At 37.2% G+C, this 23,226-nt stretch overlaps 1 protein-coding gene across 4 annotated transcripts in view; it reads left to right on the top strand.

The window, feature by feature from the left end:
- Positions 1-23,226, top strand: part of WAC (WW domain containing adaptor with coiled-coil) — a 58,328-nt gene that overhangs the window by 13,087 nt on the left and 22,015 nt on the right. For all 4 annotated transcript variants that reach the window (XM_062633529.1, XM_062633530.1, XM_062633528.1 and 1 more), the window contains 4 exons: positions 12,379-12,485; positions 12,999-13,114; positions 13,543-13,655; positions 15,128-15,436. In XM_062633529.1, coding sequence (XP_062489513.1) covers positions 12,379-12,485; positions 12,999-13,114; positions 13,543-13,655; positions 15,128-15,436 — 645 coding nt within the window. The remainder of the gene's footprint in view (positions 1-12,378; positions 12,486-12,998; positions 13,115-13,542; positions 13,656-15,127; positions 15,437-23,226) is intronic.

The raw sequence follows: 23,226 nt of genomic DNA, 5'->3' as shown, positions 1-23,226 counted from the left end.
AAGTGTTTGATTAGTTCATACCTTCTCTGTTTTTAGGAGGCAGTGGTTGAAGGAGTATGATTTTGTGGCTCAGGAAATTCCTACTGTCAAGTTAGTGCAGGTTGGCAGTTGTGCTAGTGTTTTTTGTTTTGTGGGTACAGTTTATTTGCTAACATGAAATTCCTTCTTACCATTTTCTTACTTCCAGAGAGTTGACATAACTACTCAAAGTGTAAATGAAAATGGCTCATCTGTGCCTCCTCATGGGCAGGTGATTAAAATTCCACATGCAGCTGTGTTTCTGTGGGAAGGACTAGAGCTTGGAGGCATGCCTCTTTTCACATGTTTATAGAGCTCAGCTACTAGAATGGAAGTTCCCTCCTATTGGGTCCTGAAAGGGGAGTGATGTTGAATTGCTTTGATAAATTAAGAGGGAGAAAATAAATGTGTCCTGCTTGTATATGTTTCTTAATCCCAAATACCATGCATGTTGAATTTGCTACCGCTTGCTTTTTTTGCATTGAAGTGTATTTCAAAACTGGCACTGTCATTGCTCTGTACAGTATTGTTTGAGAAGCTGCCTACCAGAAAAAAGCTTGTGAAAAGATAAGCTGTGAAAATGCGCATTAATTTCTGCAGAAAAAAAAATGCAGTCAGCTAATACTTAAAATGATTTGCTAAAATACACTTTTTGACTAAAAACTTGAATAATTTCTGACCTGTTCTAGTGGAGTGGGAGCTTCAGGTTTACTCTAACTTTTCGTAAGGACTTGAGAAGATTTTGGTTTTGAGAGCAGTGTTCTTTAATCTGTCTGCTTATTCGAAGAAATCTGAAGAACAGCCTTTTTGTTAAAAGAAAACATAATTTGAAAAAATACCCGTAGTAATGATCATGTTACTATTAGACTTCATTAGATTCAAACTAGGTTGTTGTATTAAATTGCTAGTATTGACACTTGCTCACGGAAAAGATCTCAACGTAGTTAAACTTTTCAAAAAGCCCTCCTGTTACATCTATTGCTGTAAGAATTTCAGTATCCCTCTAAGATTAATTTTTCTTAAGCTTTTTTTTTTAAGAGAAACATTCTGTATTTCACCATATTATCACAGAAATCTGCTATATTTAGGCATGTCGTGCTTTCTGAAAATATTTTTAAGAAGGAATACTTACAGCTCCACCCCAGTTACATAGATTATTTCCTCTCCCTTGGTTTCCTAGATCTCTTAAATATCATGCTGGTTTACATCCTCCAAAGCAACAGTCTTCCTAAGTGTTTTACTAGATAGATTTGTTTCTGAGCTTGTTAGAGTAACAGAGTTATAAATTATTCATAACTGTCAGTAGCAAAAATGGGGAAAGGAAATGGTGCTCACTCAAACATACCTGTTCACTCCCAAGTGTGGGGGAAAAAAGCAAAGAACACTTCTTTATTAAAGCATATATAAGTAATGTACGTTTGTGCATAAACTCTTCTGTACAAATTAGGTAGTGTGCTTTATCTATTTTTTTCCTGTTGTATTTATTTCACGTAATTAAGTTCTGGATGATGTTCAGGCCAGGTGTCCCCCTGACTATCATCAGTGGGAGTTCAGATCTCTTCTAGTTTGAGAATTTTGCTCATTTAGACAGCTGCCACTGACAGGTGAACAAAGACTTCATTTTCAAAACCACTCATTTCTTTTGAAAGAACACTATTTCTACTTGATTTAATAGAAGAAATAACATGATCCTCCTGAAATTCAAGTAAAGTTCACCTCTTACTGGCAAAACATTGCCTACGCTAATGATTGCAGTCTCTGTATAGTTCTTTTGAGGGTGTTTACTTAACTAGTGAAATAAAATGAGACACTTGGGCAACCAGGCAAATCTGCAATAGATTTTCAGTTTGTAAACATAAGCTTAGATTTTGTGGAGAGCCATCGTTTACTCTAATAAGGAAACTCCAGGAAAGACCAGTTGAATTTTAAGAATATTTTTGAAAATTACTTAATGGGGAGGGGGAAGAATTGTCACCTACTGTGCTGTACATACTTGAAAATTTTGTTGCGCAGTATCTTTATTAAGCCAGGCTAATCATCCAGCCTGAAACTAAGGCTGTGAATCAGTCATATTAAAACCACAACACTATATATATATTAATCTGTAGCTCAGTCTTTACTTGCTGCACCCCCTCATGCGCTAACCCTGGGCCAGTGTTTGATTTTTTTAATGAAGAACTATGTCGCATAAATGGCTTTCACTACTTTTTATCAGGATGCTATTAGCATCTCATCTTTTCAAAAATGATTCCCAGTTGAGTAAATAAGCATAAAATTAAAATCCTTACATTTATTGCATCTCTATGCTGTAATGAATATATATGTGTCATAGTATGTCCTGAACTGAAGGAGTAGTTTGTCTAAGCCTAATCATTTCACAAGCTATCATGTAAAAGTTTATTGAGCAATTGCTGCTTCTAATAATAAATATTTTCAATTTAGCTTGCTCATTTGTGATGGGTTACTAAAAATTTCGTGGTCATTGTTACAGTCTTAGAAGAGAAGCAAAGTTCTCTTCAACTTGCAAATATTAGTAGCATTTAAGCAGTGATCTTATATTGACGTGGAGTTTGGTTCTTGTTAGATATGGTTATTATGTAATTGGAGAATGAATAAGAGTTTCTTGTGCTAGTTTACAAAACAAAACTAGAATTGAACATGCTTAGTAGTCGAATTTGATGTATCTTCAAATTTGAGAGATACTAGTTTTCAGTTAATATTTTTAAGATACATTTAAGAAATGAGATACAGTGTCTTTTTTGCTCTTGCCTGTTTTTTAATATAGTTAGGTATTGATTCTGCTACAGCCTTTTTATTAAGAATGTAAGTATATTAATCATGTCTGTGACTAACTTTTTTGCAGCTTTACTGCAACTTACAACACAACATGCTTGTAGAGTTGTTGATTCTGAATGATAATTGAAATGAGGGAAACTTCTAGGATTGGATTAAGGTTGCAAGCGTTTGTCACTGCATAGCCCTACCTATGTTCAGAAAAAGCTGCATCTTCATCTGCCTTAATTTAAACTGGAAGTTAATTTGTAAGTAATACTGTATTCACAGAATCCTTAGCTGAAAGTTCTTTGTCCCCAAGAAACTACCCCCAAAACATGAAAATTGAGAGTTACTGAACAACATGCCTTTGTTCTTCTTTAATCTTATTTTTTGCTCAGAGGATTTTGTCAGGGAGATTAAGTTGTCATACCTTGCTTAATTGGTTGGAGCTGCTGAATGGGAGTACTAATTTGGTGCTGTTTGTGCATAGAAAAAAAAGTAGTAGTCTGAGCTGTGTTCTGGCCACTGTGTTTTGTCCTTTGTAAGCAGAAATTGTTTTGCATGACCTCTGACTTTATACAGACTTCTGTCAGTGATGACCAGTTTATGGTCTATCACTCTTCTATAGTATTACTGTGCTGCTTGCAATCTTAAAACATTGGAATACCCAGTTTTTGGAAAATGTCTGCACTCAAGCAATTTCTGTCTTACCTCACTGATGTGTATGTTGTTAAACATCAGTGTGTCTTCCAATGTATTTGGTTTATGTTCTTTAGGAAGCTCCTTGAATGAAAAGTAAAATTGGCACACTTTCCCCCGCTAAGGTAAAGGGATTTGTTTATTCAGTTTTAGTAACCTGTAAGCCTCGCTTTCAGAAAGCGTTTGAACATGTGCCTAATGGTAATAATTTAAAGATAACATTGTTTAGAAGTGTCTTGAGCTCTCTAGTTTTTCTTGGATTTTGAGAGGAAAAAACTTTGTAAAATTGAAACCATCTACTGACATTTAATGTGTATCAGTGATCGTAGAAATAGTGATTCAGGGGATCTGACAAATGAGGTGTTTTGGGTTTGTTTTTTCTTTTTTGCGACGTGCGCTGAATATAGTTTTACACACACAGTTTTCTATTAAAGCAAACAGTTTCTTTATCTGACATAACCTGAAATCCTGTTCGCACTTTTCTTGCTGTATTTATGTAGTGAAGTTATCTTTTGAGGAGGTATTAGACCAATCTGAGGCATGAAACTGCCAGACAATCTTCTGCTTAGTCTGAGTTTATCTGGATTGTAGAGTGTTGTTGCCTGAGATAGGTTAGTGCATAGCTGCAATGCTGTTAGACTTCCTTTGCCAAACTTGAATCTTCTGTATTACTCTATGTTCATGGGAGAGCTATTCATTTGGTTTCATGCTGTATTGCTGGGGAGGATTTGGAAGGGAGGAAATTTAGTCTATTCTATTACCCATATGCTGTGCTGATCCATTCTGGAATTAAAACATCAGTAGTTTGTGATAAAGGTTATTAGTTTGTGATAAGGATTCTGGCTGTCAGTTTAACACTTCTCGTCTGTCATAATTAAAAAGTTATGCTGTGTTAAATATGTTAATGTTTTCTGAGCTAGAGTTGAGAATGAAAGCATAGTTTGGTTTGTTTCTCAGCTACCTGTAGTTTCTTTTTAGAGGAGTGTCCCATTCGGTACAAATGTGACAATGCATTAAGTATTGCAAGATTAAAAAGAAAATGCTTTAGCAGTGAGTTTTTTAGGTAACACATTGAGAGATCTTCTTGGGCCATGATCTAGAGAGGTAGGAATATGACTGTTGCTGAAGTTCGTGGTGGTACTTCTTATTTTTCATGGGTTAAATTGCTTAAGGTGCTCTTTCAAATCAATTGATCTCAAATGATATAGGTACAATAGAGATGTGAAGCAATGTTGAGGAGGTTGCTAGCATTTATTTTTATTTAGGCGACCTGAACCCAAAGGGAGTAAATAGTAAATGTAAACCTGAAGGATTTGTTCTCTACCTATAGTTCTGAATTTCGCCTTAATTTAACTTACAGATTTCAATTTGATTAAAGGTATCTACTTCAGTAACCTTTGAGACTTACCAGAAATATTTACAAGCTGGTTGGAACTTGCCTTAATTCAGGAGAAACAGGCCAATTCTGTCAAATGGTATTGCTTACTGATCTTCAGAAATAAACATTTCTATGGGTAATGGTAAAATTACTTGTCCAGTCTTTTGCTTATTTTTGTTTTAATGGTTGAGATATCAAGAAATTTGCCAATATACGGATTTTCTTTGAAGAAGAAAGTTGGTAGGGATTTGTCTAGAGTGTGCGTATTTCATCCCTTTAGGCTTTTTTGTAGGATACGACTTGGGAAATTTGAGCATTGGATCTTACAGAAACTCAGTGGATTCAGTAGACGTTGTTCAGTGAACCTTATAAGTTGAAAAGTGATTTCTCAGAGCTACTGGGATGTGGGCTGAAGACAGCCCAAGAATTATGGGGACAATTTTGCTGCAGCTGTAACAGGGAAGGGAGAAAAAAAGAAACGGGATGGTTGGGCAAATAAAAGTTTGTATCTGTTCTTCCAGTGAGGACAACTCAAGCTGTTATGTCCATTCATGCTGATGTACAGCTCTGGGAAAACTGTCTGCCTGTTAGCTGCTGGGCTTTTGAGAGCCCAGAAGTTTGAATTTAATTTGAGCCATTTTATTACTGCCTCTTGCTTTCCTTTTTGATGGGCAGATAACTGGTTTTCTTTCTAGAGCAGTTTGTACTGTTTGCCATAAAATTAAACTTTAGTTTTTTAAATAAATTGAGCAAATCTCAAAAATGTAAGCAGAAGACAGCAAAATAGCAAAATATTGTTGCATTATGCAATTTGTAAGATAAAATTTGAAGCTAATCGTTTTCATTTTAATAGTACCTTGGTATTCTTTGAGTATTGAATTAATAAAATGATGTGTCCTTGACTTTCACTGGTTTACTGCTCCTGTCTTTTCCTTCTTGAGGTGTCATTTTCTTACTGTGACTTTAGAAGAAGAGTTCTATATGGTTGTTTATCCTTCTCCATGTATGTACAACTCTTGGTCTATTTATACGAACATTTTGGACTAATTTCCATGAAATTTTGTGTGAATGATAACTTCGAGATAAAGATGAAAACTTCTTTATGTTGAGCCAATTATGCTGTGAATCAAACATTACAAAACAGCATCAGCTTTGCTGTCCTGGATACACAATATGATAGGAGAGCAGGGGAGGAAATGAGGCTTTTTTGCTCAATAGAGGTACTTGTTAACCGGTAGAAAACATTTATTTTGCGGGGCATAATGAATATGTAATTGGGTGGTTGGGCAGTACAGTGATGAGGTTAGATTTTCTTTTTTTTTAGCATAACACTGTGTATTCAACTTTGTTATGAATTTCTGGAAAATGTTACTGCTCAGTTGGTGTGTTCTCTGAGGCCGTTGCTCTGCTAGAAAAATTGCAAGTTTTTATTTCAATACAGCGGGCCACATAAAAATGCACTGAAGAAAAACTGCTTTGTCGTATTACTTTTACGTGTGGCAAATAAAAATGGCCATGATAGGCTGGTCAGTTACTGCTGAGACATTGGGTATTGTGTTTTCCGATTATGTTACTCTTTCTCCTCTCATATGTAGAACTTTAGAAATTGTTCTGCCGAAAGATTTGCACTGAAGTAACAAAGATGTTAGTTGGAAGACATGTTAGAGGTTTCAATTTAGGCTTATCTTAGGTTAAGTTTCTGTAATCTTCCCTTTAAACAACTCTTAAATAGTTATCACCATGACATTTCAATACCAAAAACTATCTTGCTGTTTCCTCCGTGTCGTGTTTTAAGGCCAACTGGTAACTCGGAACCCTGCAGCTGCTTGCTCACTCCTCCCCTTCTTCTCCACCCCCACCCCACCTCCAGGGGGTGTGGGAGGAGGATTGGAAGAATGTAACTCCCACGGGTTGAGATACGAACAGTCCAGTAACTAAGGTACAATACAAAACTACTACTACTACCACCAATAATAATAATGATAAGGGAAATAACAAGGGGAGAGAATACAACTCCTCACCACCTGCTGACTGGTACCCAGCCTGACCTGAGTAGCGATATGGGCCTTCCAGGTAACTCCTCTCGGTTTATATACTGGCCATGATGTGCTGTGGTATGGAATACCCCTTTGGCTAGTTTGGATCAGGTGTCCTGCCTCTGCTTCCTCCTGGCTTCTGATGCCTCTTCTCACTGGTAGAGCATGAAACTGAAAAGTCCTTGATTAGGGTAAGCATTACTGAGTAATAACTAAGAAACATCAGTGTTATCAGCGCTGTTCTCAGGCTAAAGTCAAAAACACAGCACTGCACAAGCTACAAAGAAGAATAACTGCTACAGCTGAACTCAGGACGCTCTGTCAACAAATAATTAATGTATCTCAGTTGGTCAGTATTTGTTCTTTTGAGAAAGTTCAGGTTCTAGTACTGTCTGGTTTACTGAATTTGTTGCATATTAGCTGAGAGGTGGAATGTGGAGTCATAGAAAAGTGTGTATGGAGTTGAAACAGGTGGAATGGACTTCCTTGCTTTTTGTGTACATGGTTTCTGGGCACAGAAAACATGACTCTCCTAGAGCTCTTCCCAAATTCCTTATCTTTCTGGAGGGATTGAATGGGGTGACTGCCTTCAAGTACCAGCTGCAGCACTCATTACTGTTAGGGAGCACTTTTCGTGCTTCTGGTCCAGCTGGTAAGCGTTTGTGAACTCACATTTGTATTATCTGCGCTGACACTTTTTATTATGGACTAAGGGAGAGTGAGGATATTAATAAGGTATATGACTGAAAAGGAAACATGAATGTTCTGTGTTGGACTGTCTGAAGTTAACTATTGTATGGTGTAACACTAATATGGCAAATACTATAATTTTACTGTTTGTGTCTAGCTTGAATCTTGAGTGTAAGTGGGAGTATATGAATTTGCTGTCTAGTTTCTCAAGTGTATATTTGAAGAGGATGAAAAATAGCTTTTTTCTTGTTGTTTACTGGTTGCTAATCTGGGTTGTAGATCTTTTGTAGATATATCTGGATTTAGAGTTACCTTTTGAAGATCTGAGTTTGAATTTATAATATTGTATAATGTCATGCACCAAAAAGTTTTATTTAGGCTAAGACACTTGGATGCCGGAGGATGGTGTGGAATGTATTTGACCCTTCTAATCAAGTAGCAAAGAGATCTGGTTTAGCTGGGTACCCGTGGATGCTGTAGTTACTTGCTTAGGTGTTGGAAAGGAAAGAGTTTCAGCTTGTTCTTGAAAGACAGCAGGGGAGAAGGGAGAGAAAACAGTTGCTTTATTAGGTCAATCTGATCCTTAGCCAAAACAGAATTTCAAATTTTCTTAATTTTACAGAGTTGAAGTGTTAATGGAGAGGTTAATTAAATGTGATGATTACTAGAGAAAGTTGACTATGTTGAAAAATGAATATTCTTCTTTCACCCAGTGTTGTATCTTGTTTTCGAAGTCCAGCGTAGTGTTGAACCCTTGTTGCAGTTCAAACTGTCTTGGACTCAGGACTTTGAATCTGGAAACTACTTACAAAAACATTGAAGTGAGTCTTGGTGTGGCAGAATCTCAAATCTGTGGTAGGTATAAAGTCACAGCCTCTTTTTGAATTGGTTCCCAGATTCATGCTTCTTGTGCTTTCTGCTGGTTTTCATTCTTTAGTGAGGAAGATAAAATTTTCATTTGAAAGACTTGAAGATAGTCATGATAATTGAACCTTGTCCTATGACGTGTTCCTCACTAGAGATAGTGTTAGTGAAGGCTTGCTTACATGATTGTACCACTCTATTTTTATAGAATCATAGTGTCAATGCCCTCCTTGGCCACCTTCCAGTTAGGGGTAGCTCTATACAGATAGAGCTGCTTCCAAAATAATGATTAAGCTGAGGAAAGTCATGCACAATGATGATGCAGTAAACATTTCCATGAGGAGTTCTGTAACTGAGTTGGAGGATTTATAACACAGTATGAATTTCCCTGTGGTGCATCAAAGATGTGTATTTGTAATTGCTAAGTCTTAAGGTATGCTAATAAGCATTTTTAAAACAAGTCTTTGTCCCTCTTTCTTGAATAAAGTGGGACTAGTAAGGAATGTCTAACTGTGAAAGGAAACCTTGAGAAGTGCCTCAAGGGACAGTAGTGTGCTGTCTACCTTATCAGGCCTTTTTCTGGGATATGGACTAATCTTAGTGATCCTGTTCTCATGATCTGTTTTGCCAGACATGCAGCTGGGAGACACAGAGCTGATAGCAAGTCACAGCCACATTAAAATGACTCAGGGTTAGGTATTGCTAATGGTGAAAGCTAGCCTACAAATAAGAGAAACTCTCTCCTTTTAGAATAGACCTTCACTTGTGGATTGCTCTCTGCATACCATTTTAACTTGGTGGCCTTTTAAAGATCTCCAGCAACTTCCCCTGACAGCCTGAGCTGGCAGTGCTTGCTTGGCTGGGTTGTCAGAATTCCTAGGTGACTGCTGTGCAAGTATGTCCCACCTTGTACTGAAGGTTTTAGTATGGTTAATTTGGTGATATGGTTTTGATGTTTGCATATGATCTTTAAGCACTTAACTTGTATGAAGTGGCTAAAAATCTTGTTCTCCAGAGGATCATCTGCTTCAGTCTTGGAAGTTTCCCAACAGCAGACATCAGCTTGGCAGTCCTTTTGTATGCTCATTCCCTTAGAGTTTGGATATTTATCCAAACATAAAGTGGTATTATGCATAAAATGGAGGTGTGGGGGTGAACCTGCACCTGTAATTACTCTGTGTAATTGTCCTAGACACCACTGGGTATGTATTTCTGGTTGGCCCTTGTGAAAGCCTACATGGCTTACCCTGGCAATCCAAGGCAATTGGTATTGCTGGAGCAGCCGTGAGCAGTTTTTATGCAGCTGAGGCGAGCTCAGGTAGGGCAGGATCCCTGACTGAGGTCAAGCCCATGAACATGCAGCCTGGGAATTCTGCTAAGGAGGACTGCAGCTCCTTGTGGAGAGGCCCAGTGTTCCTTATGAAGAAGCTGCTGCATAAGTAGGCGTTTCTACTACTGGGGCCAGCTGTAGGTGGGTGTGACTGCTGCAGCCACTCTGTACTCACTCCTCTGAGGTGCTTTGTGACTCAGCGATGGGGCTGGGAACCAGCACGGCAGGGAAGTGTGAAATAGTGGGGGGATGCTGCTGAGCTGTTAGACTGCGGGGGGGGGGGGGGTAAAGTCTGCTTAGTGAGGGGTTTGCTTATGGTATGGATAGAATTTGCTTTAAAGAATTTTGTTGACTTAATGCTTGTGGTGTTGGCTGTTATTCATGCTTGTAAAATGCGTGGCAGACTTACTGTGACAGTGTATTTAGACCACCGTGGTATTTAAAAAAACCCAACTGTGTCTTGAGTACTCTTAACAAAGTATAATTTTACTGCATCCATGGTATGGGTATGCAGTAAATTGACTACATCGGTGTTGTGAAGTTTTGAAGTGACTAATAACAAAACTGTTCGAACAGGTCATCTGGTAGATTTTCATCTTGTTTTTTCCTTTAAAAAGGGAGATGATTTTACCTTACAGAATGAGAAATGAGCTAATATGTGTTCATTAAGCAGGAATGCATGAAAAAAAAATTTATGATCTCAGTAGAGTTTGGGAGGGTATAGTAAATAAAGACAAACAACCAAGACTCATGTGTCTGATTGAGGAGTACAGGCCTGTAGTTATGATATACTTCTTGCATACACTATGGGAAACTAAATGTGTGGGTTTTTTAAAATATGTATCATAGTCTAAATTCTGGAATTTACTAACATAACATGTAAAGTCATGTCATCTTGTTGTTACTTATTTGTATCACAAGCATGTGATGTGAGTATTGCTTTTGACAAGCTTAAGTTACCCCCATGGTCATTTCATCTGGCTCTGAGCATGCCAGGGTACTTTTGGTGTAGGACTAATTGTCTTGCAGGATGTATTTGAGGACAAGACCCTTTTAGATCCCATCCTCCCCAGATCTTTAAAGAGAATGACATGGCTTTACCCACAGTAGTGTAGCAAGAGGTTCACAGCTACTAATGGTTCAGGTTGCAGTAACTCCTGTGTGTGCAAATCGGCCTTCAGCCTTTGTAGGGTACCAGACAGATCAGTCATGGTATATCTCTTCACTTTTGTGATGGACTGTTTTTCTAACTTGCAGGGTTAGAGGTGTGGAGGAAGAAGTTTGAGCTGGTAGTTTTGCCAGCTCTTGTCTAGTCAGAAGGCTCTGTGTTCTCTCTTCCATTCTGCACCATGCTGTATCATTTAGTAATCATCTTCTGCATATGTGGCTCTCAGAAGACATTAAAAAAAATAATATATATATATTCAAAATGTCTTCATTCATTCCCACCTATCAGTCCATTATCAAAGATCCTGTTCTTTGTTGTAGTTGCCCATAAGATACAGTCTTTGCCATCTGCAAAGCACTTTGACTTCATATTTAGATCATTCTATGGTATGTGAAGTTAATGGTATCTAATGTACTATGCCATGGTATTTAGAAAATTCTCAGTAGGCAGAGAGAGTGTTGTATTTGGAATATCTAGGTTTTTCCATGATGAAAAAAATGATTTTTCTTAGTTTGGTGTGATTTATTCAAAACTTAGAAAGAGGAAATCATATGAAGAATAATAGAAGACTTTTTACTTGCTTAGAAATTTTTGAGGAATGAAAGGTCTTAAAAGCAGGAAATTTAAAATGAGGTTGTAAAGGGTTTAATGGATGGCCTTGCTTAATTGTAATTAAACTGTTAAGGCGTACATGGTGATGAGCTTAGGCACAAATGTAATAGGTACTGAGAATTTTCCCTTCTCATTTCCCAGCTGTTCTTTTCTGTTCAAGGATTGTCATGATGTAGGAGGAAAACTGGGTTACCTTGAGAAGCAGTTTTAAGGGAGGCCAGAAGCAGGTGGTGGCCTGGGAAATGCTGCTTTTGGTATTCAGGTGTTGATATCTGTGTTGCAGAGACTGAGGTGCAGGAAAATTAATCTACATGCACAAACAGAAATAGGTACCTAGAACCAGTTACAGGTAGTGTCAAAAGGGTTAGGAAAACAGCATTGCTTCAGTGAATGTAAAACCTGATTTTGTGTGTCTAACTCTGTAGGCTGTTGATAAACCTATTTAAACTTTCTGACTTGAGGAGAAAATCTTAATTTCTGAATTGATACTGTAGGACTTCTCCAACCATCAACAAATAAAAAGGCTATCTGTTGATTTGTAGCAGGATGAGGTTTGAAAGTAAGACTTGTGGAGGGACATACTGCATTATTGTAACTAGAAAGGCAAAGTGAGCTTTATGCTGTGTGAAAAAAGGAAATATGCATATGGTCTCCTGAAATACTTCTGCATCTGAACTATGCTGTGTTCCATGTTGTGGGCAACTTGCCTTTTCTACTCCCCTATCCTTTCCCCTTCTATCTCCTTAGAATGCAGTGGCTGATTTCTTTGGAAACATACATGGTGAATGGTGTTTCTTTTTTCCTTTAGGGACCAGTTACTCTCCACAAGAAAATTCACATAACCACAGTGCTCTTCATAGTTCAAATTCACATTCTTCTAATCCCAGCAATAATCCAAGCAAAACTTCTGATGCAGTGAGTATTTGTGATTGGTATTCATCCCTGTGTTGCACCATTCGTATATGCTATATTTCCATTATTTTGTCTAAAACAGGCAGCATGTACATTTCCAGCTTTAAGTTTTCCAGGATCAATCTGTATTTTAAACGCTCTGTAAACCCAAGCTGCAGTTTTTCTATGTTGTGTAAAACTATTCTAATTTAGAATCATTAGAGCTTTGAGGTAGCTGTCTTTAATTTTAAAACACTAGTTTATTTAAGTGAAGTAGATACAGAGAGAAATATTTTCCGTGAACTTTGCTGGTAAATCTAGAGAAGACAATATGATTTTGCAGAATGAAGCAGGAGTGGTAGTGGTCACATCTTTACCTACCAAAATGAAGTGGGCATTTAGAGATGTTGTAAATAGAAATCAGTGATATGGGTGTATGTGAGCATGCCATGTAGTTTTTAAAATAGTGAAAGCTTTTAAATTTGTATATTAAAACTTTCCAGTAGTCTTTTATCCAACACCTTTTGTATTTTAAAGGCTTATGATTCTGCGGATGATTGGTCTGAACACATCAGCTCTTCAGGCAAAAAGTACTACTATAACTGCCGAACAGAAGTTTCACAATGGGAAAAACCAAAAGAGTGGCTGGAAAGGTATATGTGTGTGTCTGTTTTCATTGTATAAATAACAAATACTCTTAAGATCATTTAAGAGCAGTTGAGCTTATCTAATAGATTACTGCTATGAAAGATTTTGGTCCAAGTCTACTGTGTTCCTACCCTTATCAGAACCTCTGGCACCTATTTTATCCCTTGATGATCTAGAGTGGGAGGGGTAGTATGGTTGGTTTATTTTTTTGGTGGAGTGGGTGGTTGCTTGTTGTTTTGGTGAGGGGGGTTTCTTTGTTATTGAGCTGAAGTGTTATACTGGGGCTTCAACAAGCACTGGTGAAGGAAGCAGCTGCTGGAATTTGCCTACATCCATCTGTGTAGGCTCTTAGGATAGTTTAATTCATCTCATGTAATTTCACCTGTGCAAAGTGTTGTAAGTTCTTTCTTAACATGTGCTTTCTTTTCTCCAGAGAGCAGAGACAAAAAGAAGCAAGCAAAATGTCAGTTAACAGTTTTCCAAAAGATAGGGATTACAGAAGAGAGGTGATGCAGGCGACAGCTGCCAGTGGGTTTGCCAGTGGAAGTATGTGTCTTTTTTTGCAGTAATATATTCTTCCTTGTTTCCATTACTGTTTCCTTTTCCAAACTTAAAAAAAAGGCCTTTCTTTAGCTGTTTTTATCACTTCTTTTATCTAAAAAGGCCAAAGTGGGTAGCACAGACAGCTCTTGCAAATGTTGTTTTTTATCATATCTTTGAGCTTTCACTAGTACACCACTTGCTTAATGCTTTTAGTGGTGGCCCTCTTTTTTGCAGCTTTTACTGTCTAATCTAGTTACCTTTATAGGTAGGTAGTGAAACAACTTGCACAGTTTATGGTATAGTTGGACTGTCATGATCACTGAGACCTGTCAGTGTCATAGTCTGAACTTAAAAATAGAGATGCGGAAGTCTTTTCCAAAACCTTGATTTCACATCTGAAAATAACAAACTAATTTAATGGACTATGATACCAAGGTTTTCAGAAGCTTTTGTACATTATTAAAAACATATATTTACCATGCCAATACTCTTAACAAAACCTTGCCTAGACTATGAATTTCTGTTATTGGATTTTTTTATTTTTTTTCTCATACCCACCTTTAATCTTTGTCAATTTCTTTTCTGGGGAAATACTTGTACTGAGATTGTTTCTGTATGCTGCTGTAGTTTGGGTGAATTTGTAGCATAGTTATTAGGATGTTTGCAAAGAAGCCGAAGTATTAATATTTCCCTCCCCCCATCCCTCACCTTTGCTTGGAACTTGACAAGACAGAGACTTATAAAGGGCTGTCTTTCTGTATGCTGAAATGTACTGCATATGCTAAACATACTTCATGCTACAGAAAGCAGAAATGCATATTGCAGTAACTGCTTGTTTTGTAACAGGTGAAAATCTAGGATCAATAAAAAGAATCAGTCTGTGTTTGCTTGGTATGTTCCCTGTGTAGCGTATTTTAAAGTCTGTAATCATGTGACAGATGCAGATGAGTCACTTATTTAATATATAGTCTTCTTGAATTAATTCAGCTGAAAGGGAATTCTTTGTAGTAGTGCTCAAGTGACTTGAAGTGGAATTCTTTGAAGGCTAGAATTTGAAACTTAAATTATACTCAATATTTAGGATTTTCAGTGAACAAAAGAAAAATGGCACAAATTATCTTTTCATGCTAAATGTAAGAGGGAAGTAATAGATTTTGATTTAGTTTTTTTAGGAGACTTCAAAAGTTAACTTGACTGTAACAGTGGTTATAAAGCCTTCCATCAAAACACAGTGGTTTAACCGGAACTCTAAATCAAGGAAAGGTCACAGAAAATGCATTTCATCAGCAAGTAGGATCCAGTTTTGCCTTTTTTGATGCTGATCTACTTGGGACTTTTTTTAATCATAAGCAGTTTAATCAGCTCTAGTTGTTGATGTGCAGTAATATTAATAAAAGTCACTGCAGTCTTAGACAAGTTTCTAATTTAATCTTTTTTTTCTTTTTGTAACATTACTTGGGGAATCCTGACAAAAGTGGAAGACAAGCATTCCAGCGACGCCAGTAGTATGCTGCCACAGAATATTTTATCTCAAACAAGCAGACACAATGACAGAGACTACAGACTGCCAAGAGCAGAGACTCACAGTAGTTCTACTCCAGTACAGCATCCCATCAAACCCGTGGTTCATCCAACTGCTACCCCAAGCACTGTTCCTCCTAGTCCATTTTCTCTACAATCTGATCACCAGCCAAAGAAATCCTTTGATGCTAATGGAGCATCTACTTTATCAAAACTGCCTACATCCACATCTTCCATCCCTGCACAGAAAACAGAGAGAAAAGGTATGTATAATGAAATTCCTTCTGTTATTTAAGATGATGCATTGCATTTGCATTGCTTATTCGAAATGTGTTAGTTCTAAACTTCAAAGATTTTTTTCCCTGTTGATTTTTTGTGCTTAGAGCCAGTTATTGTTTTGATGTGTTTATTTCCCCTTAAGCCACATTTGCTGTATCTTACATGTATTCAGATTAACACTGCAGTCTTTGCTTTTTACTGGCTTATTCAGCAAATTATAATTTCAAATTATAATTATGAGACATTTTAGTAGGACACTTTCGTTTTTGTCCTCCCTCAAGTTGTTTTGAACCTTTGACGTTTGAGTTCTTAACATAGATGTAGTTGCACCATGTGAAAGTCATTTCACATGACCATTATGTTTTATGAACTGTTTAGAATGTCAGGGTTATCAGACTTTTCAATAAATGCAAGTGCAGTTCTTCCAGAAAGCAGCACAGTTTTCCACGTTTGTAACAGCTACTTTTCTTGTAACATACTGGATCTTGAGTTCTAAAGCTGCTGAAAGTTTGTGTTCTTTCATAATACATACCAGAAACATTTAGTCATCAAGAGAAGACCAGGACTGTATGTGCATTGTTTGTGACCCTTCAAAAGCCCATATTTTAGTTGGATTTACTTCATTTTTAGGGAAGAAGAGCTCAAGACAGTTGTCAGAATGGAGATGTCTGTTACTAGTGGTAGTATGGTATCTTAGTACAGCTGAGTTCTTGGAGTGTAAGAGAATTCTGATATGGAGGCTTTGGAATGGGGGAAAGTAATTCTTGATAAACTTGTCTGTTTTGGTTTTGGGGTTTGTTTTTTAGGTTTTTTTTCTTTGTGGGTTCTTGGGGTTTTTTTTGGAAGTGGGATTCTTGACCTGTTGAGATTTGCAAGTCTGTCTAGTTACAGAAGAGTAATACAGTGCTAAAACCAAGAAAATACGCTGGTCTGACACTGGTCTTATACTCTGTGTTTGTTTCTCTGCTTTCCAGTTTTCTTTATTAAGGAAGTTCAGCTTTTACCCAGAGATAAGTGTACATGGCCATCCAAAATAGTCAAACAATATTATACATTGACAAATACTAAAATGTAAGAAAATTGTGCATGTAAAGAAACCTTGTATGTTTTTCTTGAGATTGTGTGCATATTTTACATCGCCTTGTACATGAATGTTGACTATAAACTACAGAGAAACAGAAGACTTTCAGCAAGCCTTTTTCTGTTCAGAACAGTAAGGCAAGAAGTATTAATTGATGCATGGTTCTTGTACTGAATACCATAGTCACTTGCTTCTGTTTAGCTTCTACTTTTTGATGCAGTTTGAGGAGTTTTTAAACACAACAGTGCAAAACATGCACATCAGATGTTCTCTCCTTTGTTTATCCTCAATTTTCATTACTATCTTCAAGATATACTCAAAAGAAAACTGGTATTACTCAACTCTGTTACATACTTGATTCTTGTTTAGTGTGTGATTAGACTTCAAACTGGATATTCTTTCCTTGTTTTACAACATATGTTTGCTAGTTGTGTCCACTTAAATTGAGCAAACTGCATCTTATTGCAAGTGAAGGAATTTTTCATTGTGACAACTGCTGCAAATGTTGGTAGGGAGCTGTAGTATTTCTTACATATGACATTCATTTGAGAACATATGTTTGGGTTATAAACACATTTTTACACCCTGTGTGAAAATGATAACACAGGGTGGTCTTGATGCTATAAATCTTACTTTGGAATCCATGTTACTGTGGATGGTTCCATATTAAATAATCACTTAATTTCTGTATTCATATGTAGAAATGGGTTAAATGGATAGATTCCCTGTGATACACTTCATTGATGTGTTTCATGCCGCTTCATTGTGAGCAAATGTGATATTGAGCTTCATACAGGGTAGATTACAGGAAGCTAGTAAGTAATTGAAGACTCAGAATAGGGGAATGTTAGGCTTAAAATATTCCAGAAAATGTGAGTTTTCACTTGAATTTGACTCTCAGAGAACCAGAAAAATCCAGTGCAGCTTGTATCATAGAGATCATTCAAAGAGTATATTCAGTTGTGTTGGCTTTCTTTTTTTGTGAATGCTGGACTTTCTTTTTTTTATTTTGTAAAGAAATTCGACCAGTAAAATTTCTGTAGCATTTTACATATCTAAATTTGAAAGAGGGAAACAAGCAGTGCTGTATACTGGGCTGGTTCAGTTTGCTTCTGTTACTCATTCGCCAGAGGTGACTGTGAACCTGTAGTACCATAGGCTCACAGTTTTTCAAGTATTTGTTTGCAGCTGTAATACAGAATGAAAAAGAAAAAAAAAACATTGTGGGACATTTGGTTCAAACAGTTTTCTAAAGGAATCTTTATAGAATTGGAAAATAGTTTGAGAAGGGATTTTTTTTCCATAGTAAAGCAAACGGCCTTTTTTTTTTTTCCTGTTCACTAGCTGTGACATCCCTCTCACTTTATGAAAAGATGTAAAGCTGTGGTTTTTGCTTATAGTTTGGTGCAGATGACTGATACATGCAGTAGTCCTTGCCTAAATGAGTTCTTGCTTTTTGTCAATGTATTGCTGGCAGCCTTAATGCCAGCATGTATTTACCACTGTTTTAATAATTCTGTTGTTAGCGTGTATTTTTTAATGTAGTAATAGTTATGAACTACAAACCAACAAAAAAAAAAGCACAAAAAACAACAACAGTTTTTTCAGCTCAATCTCTTTTGCTGCAGGAGTATGTTGTAGTCCCACAAGGAGATTGAATAAAATCCCTGGCTGAACTATAGCTCAGCTGTTAGCAGTAGTCCTCTGCCCTCAATGGCTGGCAGTAGTGGAGAGTTCCTGGGGAACTATTTGACCTCTACTCTTTGGTTTGAATGTTCCAGTCAGAATCTGCTGCTTCTGTTTGTGCTCCCTGTGAGTGCTTTATGCAGGTAAAGTGTGGGGTTGCTTTTTCTACTTTTGGCTGCTTTATCTGTAGGGCACATCACATTTTCCTATTTCAAATTCAGTTACTGAAAGAAATGTTGTATTGTCCTAACTGTCTGTAGGATACTTCTCACATATTTCCTCCCAAGTCCCATCAGGCAGGAGTTCTTTTGCTAGTACACCAGTATTCTAAAGCAAGCTGGCCGGTGCAGTTCTGGGTGGGTTGTGACCCCGATGCTGACACAGTTGGTCAGTGACAGCTGAGCTTCTTCGTCATCTGTTTCTCACCCATATGGTTTTCTTGTAACACTTGCTAGTCTTTTGCAGTCAGTTATTAACATTGTTCTTTGTATAGTTGCATCTTCTTTGGCAGAGTTTTGCAATTTTAAGTATATTACTCAAGTCATACAGCGGTTAGAAAAACCAGTGCTAGTGATGCTGTTAGAGGTTTCTTCCAGTACTTCATACTTATTTGCTCAGCATTGCTGTTACATTTATTTTGGCAGCAGAGAAAAAATGAAAATTTAGTTTAAGACTGGAGTAATCCAAATGAGAAAAATACGGATTTTTTTTTTCTTTATTATAGATAAATTTAGCATATTTGAGAGCCCAGTTACTGTTGTTGCCATAGTTTCATTTGGCCAAATATGTTTGCAAAATGCACTGCTTTTAAATATTTATCTGTTTTAGTTTGGCTTAAGGTCCATAGTAGGTCAGAACTGAACTATGTAAAAAAGGTAAATCTGATTGTCACTGCTCAGAGAATTTACTTGGTGACTGTACACTTAAGGTACTTAGGCACAGATTAATGTGTTGAGATTCTTAACAGTAAGGCAGTTCAGTTAGCTGTTGTAGGTAGTGGTTGTTCAATCAGCATAGCTAGCAGAGTTGAAGGTTATGGGGCAATAAGGCATTGAATTTCTGAAAATTTTGTAATGCAGTTTTCCTCCCACAGAGAGCACCCAGTGAGAGTACACATGCATGACTTGCTAGCAAAGATACAGCTCAAGCTCACAATCCAAGTGATTGAGTAATATATTGTTGATTCTGAAGAACTTTGAATGTGTTGGTTTTGTTTTAGATGGCATAAAAAAATCCATCAGTAGTAATAGCTGTTGGAATACTCAAAGGGTCACACTGATAATTTAGAATAATCCAGTCAACAGTAATGGGTAATTTCCATGTCATTATTCCAACAAAGGTTTTTCTTTTCTAACTCAGCTGTCCGTCTATGTGAAAAAATAAGAGCAGGCTGTATATATAGCAGCATTTTGAAGCTACTCATTGCATAGGGAGTACTAGTATTTTAGTTGTCAGAAGGACTGTGAAGGAAGCTAGTGCACAAAAAATGCATTTCCTCTTTTTGTTCTTCCCCTCTCCCTGCCTTCTCTGTCACGCTGACATGTCCAAATAATTCGGCACACCATGGGTGAGAAGGGAGCAGTAGGAACAGGTATGGAAAAGACTCCAGCAGGTAGAACAGGGTGACTGAGGCACAAGAGGTGCAGGAGTGTTGGTGTCAACAGCTCATTGTTGAAACAGAGAAGCTGAACAGTCAAAAAACTTGTTTTTTCACCCCTCTGCATTAAACCTAGTCTGAATAACTTCATTTTCACTGTAACATTCTAGGCTGAGAATTGCTGCTCCGAATGACGTTCATTAGTGGACCAGCTTAGATGCAAAGGTTCTTGTCATAAGGGGCAGAGACTGGTGATGGGAAGATTCAGCAGCACTTTAATATACTGCCTCAAACTCTGAGAAACTAAGCGTTTGCTGCCTTCTACTAGGTTGTAATTGAAGAACATTGTGGCACGACTGCAGAAAATGATCTGTGTTTTTTTTTCTGAAAGGATTACTTGGCCTTATAATTAAAAATTCCACACTGCTAGGAAATACAGAATGTAACATTATTATTGTGACTTAACATGATGTTTCTGGGGCAACCACTAGCCTTCAGTTTGTTTCAGTTCTGATACCTCTTTGCAAAACCTTCAGCGAAGACACGTCTTTGTCATAAAGGTTCTGGTCATAGAATACTGACTGATAACTCGGACTTCTTTTTTGTCTGAAAGATGTGATTGCAGGTCATACTCCAGCAGAGCAGGTAATGAATAGAAAGCCCTTTCCTAATCATTGTGGTCTTCAAAAATTATTTTCATTATAAAAAGTTTTTTTCCTGCTCTGTTTTAATGTGAAACCAATTAATAGTTACAGACTGACAGAATCAGAGAATGGGCTAGGGTTGGAAAGGACCTTAAGATCATCCAGTTCCAAACCCCCTCATTAAATTAATCTCCACGTCTAGTTGTTTTGTTTGCCATCTAATTACTTTTTGGATGGTTTTTTCTTGCTCATTTTTTTTTTTTCCCATATGATTAAAGTTGGCAGTCCAGAAACTTGTTTAGTTCTATATTGTAGCTTTATATGTAGCTTGTTTACATGCTTGTCAGGAAATATACAGTATTTGCTTATTGTTACAACAAAGTGAACGGAATTTTTTTAGAAGTTTTCTTAAAAACTCCAGAATTTGAAACTTCGGTGTGCTTAGCTTATGGTGCAAAGTAATTTTCAAAATCACAAAAAATAGTCTAAAAAATAGCAAATTTTCAATTATCTTTTTTTTGAGGAAAAACTAAAACATAAATTTTAATGAACAAAGTTTTCAGCAGTTCAGAATATCGCAGTGGGCTGTTATGCTTTTGCTTTTAATATTATTTTTAAAAATTATTACAAAAGCTTTCCGTGGGACTTTCATGATAATAACTGAAATTTTATGTGAGGTTTAAGAGTCACTTGCATAACATCTGTATGGAAACTGGTGTTGGCAGTGAGGAGGCTGCAGAGTTGCCCTGTAATTTTCATTTTCTTTTTGTAAGATTCCAGTTGTAGGTTCAAAAATCACCCATGCTTGATGTATTAATGGTTCAGATTAGGTTTATGAACGACTGCTGTGTAATCCAAAGCTTTATTTTGTAGTAATACTGTAGCTAGCTTGTTAAGGAACATGAATTTGTGTTGGCAAAGGCGTACAGACCAGTGTGTCGGAGTTATAAAGCTAAAGGACTTAGATTTGTAAATATATGTAACTTTTCTCAGTATACTGTGTTCATTTTGACTGTTTCATGATGGCTGAGGCTTCAAAGGTGTTTAAGAAGTACAGGACTGTATAATTCTCAGCTTTTTAATATCCTAGTAAATGTTTTTAGAAACTAGGAAATAGTATTTAAATTTTGAAAAGTAAATTTAATTGTGTGGCAAAACATACAATGAAATAGTCTCTCAAAGCAGATCAGAAAAGGAGAGTTAGGGAAGACAAGGGAATTAGAAGTTTCTATTTCTGTTTGTTGAAAAAGCAGGGGAAATGCTTACATCCTGGTGAGTGATAACTGAGGATTTTTAAGAGACAGCAATTCATCTTGAGTTTTGACTAGTGTTAACTTTAAAGATGAAACTTGCAAGTTCTGTCTAGGGTCATAAATTAAACCAGTTTTAAACATTTGTAATTGTATTATACAAAAAAATGGATGTGTAAATATTTAGAAGCTTTGATTTATAGGCAGTATTTCTTGGATTTATTTCTGTGAAATCCAGTGTCCAGTCTGGGAGCCATGGAGTAAGATAGGGTGTTTTAAATTAAGGTGTAATGAAAGTTGTAATTATATAGAACTAATTTGTAGTCTCTGGTTTTTTAACATGTTTGTTTTCATCACAGAGAAGTTTCCCATGTAGAGAAGAAAATACCCATTCAGGCTACGTAATACAAACAAGAAATACTTTTTTATTTCCACAAATATTTTTTTACTTTTTTTTTTTGTCAGAAACAGGTTTATACCCTTTATTTTACTATGAATAATTTAATTTGTGAAGTGCAGTGGTGCTCTTGAGCATTCATTGTACTCTGTATCTTCTATGATGTTAAATAAGAATTAAAATACGATGTGCGTACAGATGGTCATGATGGTAGTAGAGTCATGATCATAGAGATGTGTTCAACATTTGGACAGTTGGTTTTGTAATGTTAACCATCTCAAAAGATTGAAATGTTAGCATTAAACACTGTTCTTTTTTCACGTAATTTTCTCTAGGTGTTTAATCTGGGTGATCATACAGAAAATGTGGTATATTTTAACACATACTTAAAATAGAGCAGATTCTCCTGGAAGGCACGTGAAAAACAACAGGGTGCTTGGTTACAGCCAAAACATGGCTTCACTAAGGGGAAATCCTGCCTGACCAATTTGGTGGCCTTCTGTGATGGAGCTAGGGAACTGATGGACAGGGATAGAGCAGTTGATGTTATCTACCTGGACTTGTGCAAAGCATTCAACACTGTCCCACACGACATCCTTGTCTCTAAATTAGAGAGACATCAGTTTGACAGAGGGACCACTCGGTGGATAAAGAACTGGCTGGATGGCCGCACGCAAAGAGTTGTGTTCAATGGCTCAGTATCCAGCTGGAGACCAGTAACGAGTGGTGTCCCTCAGGGATCAGTGTTGGGACTGGTCTTGTTCAACATCTTTGTCAGTGACATGGACAGTGGGATTGAGTGCACCTGCAGCAAGTTTGCCGATGACACCAAGCTGTGTGGTTCGGTTGATACGCTGGAGGGAAGGAATGGCATCCAGAGGGACCTTGACATGCTTGTGAGGTGGGCTGATGCCAACCTCATGAAGTTTAACCATGCCAAGTGCAAGGTCCTGCACCTGGGTCAGAGCAATGCCAGGCACAGCTACAGGTTGGGCAGAGAAGAGATTCAGAGCAGCCCTGCAGAGAAGGACTTGGGGGTGCTGGTCGATGAGAAACTGAACATGAGCTGGCTTCAGTGTGCGCTCGCAGCCCAGAAAGGCAACCGTATCCTGGGCTGCA

The sequence above is a fragment of the Pezoporus occidentalis genome, unplaced genomic scaffold (assembly GCF_034315485.1).
Source record: "Pezoporus occidentalis ecotype Australia unplaced genomic scaffold, CSIRO_AGI_Poc_V1 ctg40, whole genome shotgun sequence".
In the NCBI taxonomy this organism is placed as follows: domain Eukaryota; kingdom Metazoa; phylum Chordata; class Aves; order Psittaciformes; family Psittacidae; genus Pezoporus; species Pezoporus occidentalis.
Note: the sequence above shows the minus strand (reverse complement) of the source record. Positions and strands in the feature narration are given on the sequence as shown.